This window comes from Amblyomma americanum, chromosome 1, assembly GCF_052857255.1.
Source record: "Amblyomma americanum isolate KBUSLIRL-KWMA chromosome 1, ASM5285725v1, whole genome shotgun sequence".
Taxonomy (NCBI): Eukaryota; Metazoa; Arthropoda; class Arachnida; order Ixodida; family Ixodidae; genus Amblyomma; species Amblyomma americanum.
This window is the reverse complement of record NC_135497.1, coordinates 309,282,265-309,291,075: the sequence shown is the minus strand read 5'-3', so window position 1 is coordinate 309,291,075 and position 8,811 is coordinate 309,282,265. Positions and strand designations below refer to the sequence as shown.

General features: G+C 47.1%; 1 protein-coding gene across 2 annotated transcripts; it reads left to right on the top strand.

Moving 5' to 3' along the window:
• The first annotated feature begins 287 nt into the window (after positions 1-287).
• LOC144098539 (uncharacterized) lies at positions 288-6,997 on the top strand. Of its 2 annotated transcripts, none has more exons than XM_077631277.1 (3): positions 288-702; positions 4,637-4,746; positions 6,944-6,997. In XM_077631277.1, the coding sequence occupies exons 1-2, from the start codon at positions 331-333 to the stop codon at positions 4,697-4,699; spliced, it is 435 nt and encodes a 144-aa protein (XP_077487403.1). In that variant the 5' UTR covers positions 288-330; the 3' UTR covers positions 4,700-4,746; positions 6,944-6,997. The 2 variants fall into 2 exon arrangements, with proteins under 2 accessions (XP_077487403.1, XP_077487395.1); XM_077631269.1 differs by having other exon boundaries at positions 4,586-4,746.
• Positions 6,998-8,811: the final 1,814 nt, after the last annotated feature.

The window sequence follows — 8,811 nt, the reverse complement described above, 5'->3', positions numbered from 1 at the left end:
CTAGGTTCGTCTAGGTCTTCTTCCTTCCGGAATCCCACGTAGATAACATTCTAGCTTCTATATATTTCAGCGTCTCCAGACAAAAATCCCGACAAAAGCGTGCCGATGTTCCCGATAGCAGGCGCCAAAAGACCACTTGCATTGAAATAAAATGCTAGCTCAGTGACCTCCGCAATATGGGCGTGATAACCGTCTTTATCTTGCCCGATCGCAGTCAAACGGGATGAAGGACAAAGAAAACCGTCTCGAGGTCTTTGTTCTTCTCTTGTCTGCCGCTCGAGCCGCACGAGAGATAGAACGCACGCCATCTTTTTTTAGAACCTTTCTTCGATGATGAGTCGCAGAGCTATGTGCGTCCGTCCAAGCAGTCCTGACCAGCCCACTCCTCAGCTCCATCCACCTGGTTCCGGTCTCCACCTCGCGATACAGGATGATCTTGGTCAAGGAGCCGAGTGCTGCCCCGAGAGGAGCCAGGACAACGCAAGCCGCGTCACACGGCCAGCTGGGAAGCCACCGGCCGCCGAGGTCGCCAAGCGCTTCGTGGCCTCCGTCCGGCGCCTCTCCCTTGCCTTCGAAGAAAGAGGCGCTGACGACTACCACCACCATGACTACCGGAAGGGGCGCTTAGGATCGGAGAAGCACGAGTGCGGGAATGCAGCCTGCCGGGCGCAGCCGTCAGCCGTCCCCCCAGCGACAGGCACGGTAAGCTTGCATTTGAGCCCTGTTGGTTTCCTTTCGTGTTCTGCTCGAATTCACCTGTCAGGTGCTTCACCGGACGTGTTATTCAAGGCATTCGGTCAGTGCGCGTTTTCCGAAGGTTCAGCCCATTGTGTGCAGGTGCCGTCAGCGGAAGTTCGATGGTAGCCAGATGGTACTCCATTGCAAGCAGCTCTTGACGGGAATGTAATGTTATTTTCACGTCTAGCGCTTGGAACCAACTCTTCGCTAGCCGTAAGTTTTTGCAGGACATAGTGGCACGGATGTAACAAGTCTTGCATACAGAGGAAAAGCTAGCATCTTGCAGGCTGCTGATGAAAGTGCGCTTCGAGCATTTCAAAGAATTGGAGGTACTTCACCGGAAACACATTCAATAGAGAAAAAAATATATTGATCACACGGGTATACTAGACATAGTGCGATTTTGGATTACGCATAGTGGAGAACAGTGGAATGCAGATGTCGTTAGCAGCAATTGTAGCTGTGGCAATTGTCGAGAGTGCTGGAGAAATTAGGAGCATTCAGAGTCAGTCACGGTTTGTGTGGTATGGGTTTGGTATTGAGTGGGGTGTATAGTAAGGGCGCGTCGCGCATTTTTCGCACGTCACGCACGGTCGCGCATGAACTCCTTATAAGCTCCCGTTTAACATATTCACTGAACCGCAGGCTTAAGGCGATGAAGGAAAGGAGGCTGCCGCTGTCTTCCGTTCTGTTCGTAGCAATCAGTGATCAGAATCCTGGCGAATCAGCGTTGGCTTGAAATGGCGCATATGTCACGGCATGCCATTTTGGTTAGTGACACACACACACACACACACACACACACACACACACACACACACACACACACACACACACACACACACACACACACACACACACACACACACACACACACACACACACACACACACACACACACACACACACACACACACACACACACACACACACACACACACACACACACACACACACACACACACACACACACACACACACACACACACACACACACACACACACACACACACACACACACACACACACACACACACACACACACACACACACACACACACACACACACACACACACACACACACACACACACACACACACACACACACACACACACACACACACACACACACACACACACACACACACACACACACACACACACACACACACACACACACACACACACACACACACACACACACACACACACACACACACACACACACACACACACACACACACACACACACACACACACACACACACACACACACACACACACACACACACACACACACACACACACACACACACACACACACACACACACACACACACACACACACACACACACACACACACACACACACACACACACACACACACACACACACACACACACACACACACACACACACACACACACACACACACACACACACACAAAAGCATTTGAAACGGGCGTGTTTGAAATGTTGACGTCATAACCTAGAAGGCATGGATAATGGTGACATATGCGCTCGAAATTCACAACTGAACGTCATTCTTCGCCAAACGGCGGCCTTTGCGAAAGTCCACCAAATCAGATCCGGCTATGCAACGCGCTTTAGTTTTTGTAACAGCGTGATGCCGTTCTCTGTGCCGTCGCGTGAAGACAAAAAAAGCTGAAAAGCGAAAGTTGCGACAGTTATGCTGCGTTTCATTTTGTGTGTCTTGTCAGTGAAAAGTCCTTACAGTGCTATCTTGTTGCACCTTGAGGAAAAATGACGATTCGCAACGAAGAACGCTTAAGAGAAAAATCCTCAGTACTTGAAGAAATGTTAATGTGACCATAATCGTTTGTTCAAAAGCTTTTACTAATTACGACTACTTCCCTCCCTTTAGTCATCAATTTACTTTGTAATGACTCATTTAATCTCTCATGACCGTGCTGTGATCAAGGTTTTGTTTTGTAGGCGCGGTGCGGCGCGGAAAATTGAAGAGGTCAGTCCGCTTTCCGCTTTGCTATAACTTAGGTGTGCCCTCGAAGAGTAAGCCATGAGGCAAATATTCCATTGGGCTCGTGCCGCGACACTGCCGTGCTGTTGTACGTCAAAGCGTCGGTGGATGCATAACAGGGCCTATGTAATTGAGGACACTGCGATCTTCGTCTTCATTCCTCAACACCCCGCCCCCAACCCCTCCCCACCCACACACACTTCCGTATATTCCCGTTCAAATCCGTTCTTGTTTGGAACATGCATATAACTTTTCCAACTACTGACCCGGCAATTTTCGATACTCTTTGCCTGCCAAGAGCATAGCGTGCTCACACGAGATGGAGCTGTCGCTCAACGGACGCTGACAACGAAACGGTACGCAGAGGCATATTAGACGGTGTAAACCTACACGAGTCTAAAACTACTCCGGAATACGGTCTCCTCGTGAGGACCGCTTGTTCCACAATACCATGTGATTCAAAGACGAAGGTATGGGCGGGCGCCCACAGCAGACATCAAAGCTTGGTTTCAGGATTCTGAGAGTCAAAGCGAGGTTTAAGAATGCTCGTTGGTGAAGCGTAGTTTTGAGAACTATAGTCTCACAGTACGCGCAGCTATTTCAGCGTTTCTGATGTCCATATTTTATGCTGCACTAATGCTGCGAAATGCTGGGCTTCACCGATACACCGGCTGAGGAAAGTTTAAAGTGGTAATTTATCTATGCCCAGTCAGCTTGGTGATAACAGTAAAGTGTGTTTGCCTGTAGGAGGGAGTATGTTCTGCGCACAGTTTACACAAGGAGTTCCCAGTACAGTCGCTGACAACGGGACCTCCTTCTGTATACATTTATCCCGGCAGTATTTCCTTCGTGTATAAATAAACATGATTCTCATTCTGATTATGATTCAGAGAGTCTCCGGTAGCGCGAGTGCTTCTGCTTTCCACATCGTCGACATGTCTGAAGTGTGCCTGATTTTATCTTGAAAGGGACCTGGTGCTTCCCATACTGTAATCCTGACGCCTTCACAAACAAAGCTTTGATTTCCGCGCTTCGTCAGACCCGTTACGATGAGCTGGTTACCCACTGTATCCTGGTCGCCTTCGCCAAAGCACCTGAATCCGTGCCGTAACGAATTGAGTCCGAAGAACGGCACCATGTCGAAATGCCGCCGCAGACCCATATGATGGCCTCCTATTGTTGCGCGCTTTGGCCAGAAACGTAACTTTCTCCGGAGTTTAATACCTCTTAGACGCAGTGGGTATAGTAGGGCGGCCAAGTGGAATCAGTAAATTCTGGCCCATGCTTGAGTGGTCTAAAGAAAATTTGCCCCAATTGCGAAAGCAAATAAAGTTTTCAGAGATGATCTATTGACGTAAAATTGTTGTCCACTTATATATTAAGGACTTTATTGGTGACGGGGAAATGCGAAAGTATTATCACGTGTCGTGTGTGGCAAAGTATTTATTCCTTACTTTCGCAGTTGCGGTTGACATAGACCGCCGAATACTATATGATTTACATTTTCATTTTCATTCATAATAATTGTAAACATCCAGCTGTCATTGTTACAGGATTTGGTATAAAACAACTGAGGCCAAGTAGAGAAGGAAACTTGCTAATTATACATCGGCAATTTCTCCATCCTCAGAAAGTTAACCACATCGATCAACAGTTTCATGAATGCTAAATTCAATGCACAAGCACCATTTCACAAACCCGTGATGCAAGGGAAGGATTGAAACGCGAGTGTTTGTTTATTTGAGTTTAAGAACAAAAACTCAGTGTGCCTCTTCGTGTACCTCAACATTATTGCACACATCTTATTGGCTGCAGCTAATAACACAGTCCTCGAACCCGTTTCTAGAGGGGAAAGACATCGACTTGGGCCTCACGCATCGCCGCCTTTGCGGTGCAGACTTCGCAGGCAAAGGCCCAGGCTGCCATCACCTCGTCATGGCGGCCGAGTTGCTGCATCTAGGGGGGCGCCCGGCCGCGGTGCTGCTGCTGCACCTGCCAGCCGCTGCCGTAAGTGACAACTCACAGACGCATGCGCAGTACGTCCTCCGTCGCAGTTGCTCGGCTGACAACGCAACCGCAATTGCCATTCTTGACGGTACACCATGAGCTTTCTCGCGGCACAAAGTATTATAGGGAGTCGTGGTGAAAATTGTTGGTATCCGCAGTGCAACAAATCGCAAAGCTAATGTCTGCCAGGTAAATATATTTTGGCGGCTAGGTTTTTACATCGACCTAGCGAAACGAAGTTAATGTTGATTTGCGCGAAGCAGCAGTTCTTAAATGCGTTATTTTAAAGTAGAAACGAGACAAATTTACTATGCGAAGCTTCATTGCATTTATAGCCGCATTACTGTGTCCTGGCTGCTATTTAACAAGCAGACACTTTTGGCACAACTGTGTTCATTCAGGGGCATGGATGTGTAGCTATGACAACATATTGCAAGGCTTGGTGTCTACAGAGCCTCCCCTGCTTACCACGTCAGTATCCGAGATAGCGATGCGCGTTATATGTTGCGGCTTATCAGGAGCCCACTTTTACCATTAAAGCATATAGAGATTCGGAGACAGCCGCTAGTGGTCGTCCTTCTTATTTACGGCGCAGTACTTGTGTTTTTCTTATGCTACTGCATTTCCAAACAGTATCACATTTCATCTCGTGTGTGTTGTGTACCTAAGCACATTACCTGTCGATAGCAACATAGAGTTGAGGCTTATGTGCAGTTCATTGGGACAGTCGTCCTAGAACATGGGTAAAATGGCAAATGTAATCTAGAAAAAAGCGAATACTGCAAGGAAAGAACTTCAAGGTTTACTGGACACTCGAAAACAACGTAGATTTATTTCTGAGTCTTTCAGGGAAGCACGAGAGCACTCCTCGCCCCGTGGCCCGAATGAAAGAAAAGTAGCTAATCCGGCTTCTCGCTGTTTCAAGTCGCGGTTTGTCCAGAGCATCCTGTCTTATTTGAAGCTACCACATCATACCCAGAATAATTGTGTCGTGTATTGTGGCAGGTACCTCATGACATCTGAGCAACTGCTAGGTGCAACGACAATGAGGCTAGGAAACGCTGGTGTTCACTCTAAAGCGGTGATCACGTAGTTCTCTTAAGGCGACAGCCTTAGGATCATCGTGGTGGACAGGATTTGCATATCCTTGGAAACTGTGCGCTCAAGCTATCAATGAAATAATATGAAAGAATAAAAGCGTCGACGAGGATGGGACACGAACCCACAATGGGCAGAAAGCAATCCATTACCTTAACTACTCGGCCACCTAGTCCGACGGAAAGAGGTTGTTTTAGAAGGCATTGGTTGTAAATTGAAACCAGATATAGCGAACAAATCAGATATAACAAAGGTATTGTAGGTTGTAATGCTAAACCGAAACTACTTCGAGAAGATTGCGGTGATCGTATTGAGCTAAAGAGCTCAACAGGACAACGGAAAGGCGTTCGCTTTAATGCAAGTAAGTTGACTTAAGTGCTCTTCAAACCCTGTTTCGGTCTGGACGTCCCAACCTCGATTCGGGTGGCGAGAAAATTTTTACATTGAAGTTTTTCGGTAATAATTGAGTATATTCCTGCAGGAAAAATATAAACATAAGGCCATAAAAAGCCACCACATCAGGTTTTACTGTGATGAAAAGTTGGATGAACTGTACTACTCATCTGCGAAGAACTCACGCTAGATACTTTGCCTATGCAGAATAGCGACATCGACAGACATGTCAGAAAATCCGAAGTTATAACAGGCTGGGAAATCTCATCTGGCTGGCCTATTGTTTTGAATATTTGAATTGTTTTTTTAAACTTTTTTGACGTATGCAAAAATTGCCTTCTTATCGCACGAATTGTTTTAACGGCCACAAAGCATGCTGGAGAAAAGAAGGGAACCTGCTCGATTACAAACGAATACTTTCGTTCCACTTGTGCAGAACATGCAGTACTCAAGACTGTGAGTGGCGAAACCTCTTGCGTTGAGGCACTGGGGTGGAGTCTAACTGAGGGAGCAGCAGGCATTTTCCGGGGTGTCTAAGTCTGACCAGAGCTATAACGCAGTGTAAACCCACTTAGTATAAACCCAAGCGTGCCTCTGAAATCCCTGTGTACAATATGCTGCTTTCAACGTGATTTTTTAGTGACTGTGGTCGGGGTCCCTCCGGTTGATTCACAACCCTCATTCACTTTTTCTCTCTCATTTGCAGACTGTGCCCTGCAGAGTTTGAAACGACCTGATGCGCAGCAGACCATCCTGGCAGCAATTTCATTTTTTTATAATTTTGGATATTACTGATTTGATTAACATTATCAGCAGTGTTGTAATTTATTAAATGAAAAGAACGCATATGCGGTCTCTTCATTGCTTTGGCGGCCTAGCAGCGCTCTGCGGGCGCTTATGTGCCGTTGTTTCTGAGAGGTATTGTTCAGGCACAAAAGCGGGAGGATGGCCCTAGAGCGGCCTAAATGTACTTCAGGAGTTTACGAAAAAGACTGAGTGCCTAGCATACATGGTCGATAAAGGAATCAATGAAAGGAAGTTATGTTAATTGTGACATCCCAGACAGGTTCTCCGCTGTACAAACAAGCAGGGCCATGCAATCCATGTGGTAAGCTCTCGAAATCAACTGGTTCAGACCGAAATGCCTCCCAAGGGGATATCCACGGAGATAATTCTGTCGCTCAACAAGGTATGTGGCCGCGCTCTCTCTGGAGGGGCTACGCCAGAGGCGGCACCGTTTATGCCGTAGATAGTTTATTATTCCCCCTAACTTGGTACTGGTTTCATTTTACTCATTTTGCTCATTTTAGAAGGAAAAGGCTTCTTATGTTAATCGAAATCCTATGCTGGAACAAAGGATAAAAAAATGACTTCTGTCACCTACAGTATGTAAGGAAGCCAATTTCATTCTTGTACTGAAACTAGGCAGACCGAAGAATTCACCAGAAAACATCTGGCCTAAATCACTCTCCCTGTACGGGAAAGGTTATGGAGAGAATGGCGCTCACAGTGCTCAATCTGCTGTAGTGACATCTATAACACTTCCTACATGTGCCCGCTATACTCGGTGGCTTAAACAAGCAAGACTACACAAAGAGATATAGGTACACAGTCCGCTGCGCTGTCCGACTACACACTATTGTTGGTATGACAATGAATGATTTTTCGACAATATCTCCCACACTGCAATCCTAGCCAACTTTCATGGAACCTTTCCAGGAGCCCGTCTATTCAATGAATGCAAAATGTCCTATCGAATCGGTTACTAAGACTCATTTTTCCATACAATCAGCCCTAAGCAACAGGGCCCATCAAATGGGGCACAACCAGACGGTCGATTATATCCAACGGTTGTTTTACGTGGTGTTGAAATGTGTTTCCGAATTGCCCAGCTAAAACGAGCCATCTATCCGGATGCCATCGCGATCTATTGTGTCCATGGTAACCTAGTATGTCAAGCAACTACCGTCCATGAAGTATTAGACATCATTCACGCCCACGCTGCCAGCGTGGGGCCTCGAATTCTAACCCGGAAATTCGGAGTGCACCCTTTCTTTAGCCACATGAAAAGGGCTGCAAATGCGAAGCGCTGTCTCAATAATTAGAATACGGATAACCTCCTTGTTCCACGTCAGGCCCATGTTCGCATCCTTGGCTTCATCTAGGAACACCACCAAAAAAACAGGGTGTGGACATCAATAATCTTCCCAAAGTAAACATCCATCTCCCCTCCTCAGTCTTAAATGAGTTTTGCCGGAGCAGCCCTGGTACCCGCCGCGGTGGCTCAGTGGTTAGGGCGCTCGACTACTAATCCGGAGTTCCCGGGTTCGAACCCGACCGAGCGGCTGCGTTTTTATGGAGGAAAAACGCTAAGGCGCCCGTGTGCTGTGCGATGTCAGCGCACGTTAAAGATCCCCTGTTGGTCGAAATTATTCCGGAGCCCTCAACTACGGCACCTCTCTCCCTTTCTTCTTTCACTCCTTCCTTCACCCCTTTCCTTACGGCGCGGTTCAGGTGTCCAACGATATATGAGACAGATACTGCACCATTTCCTTTCCCCAAAAACCAATTATT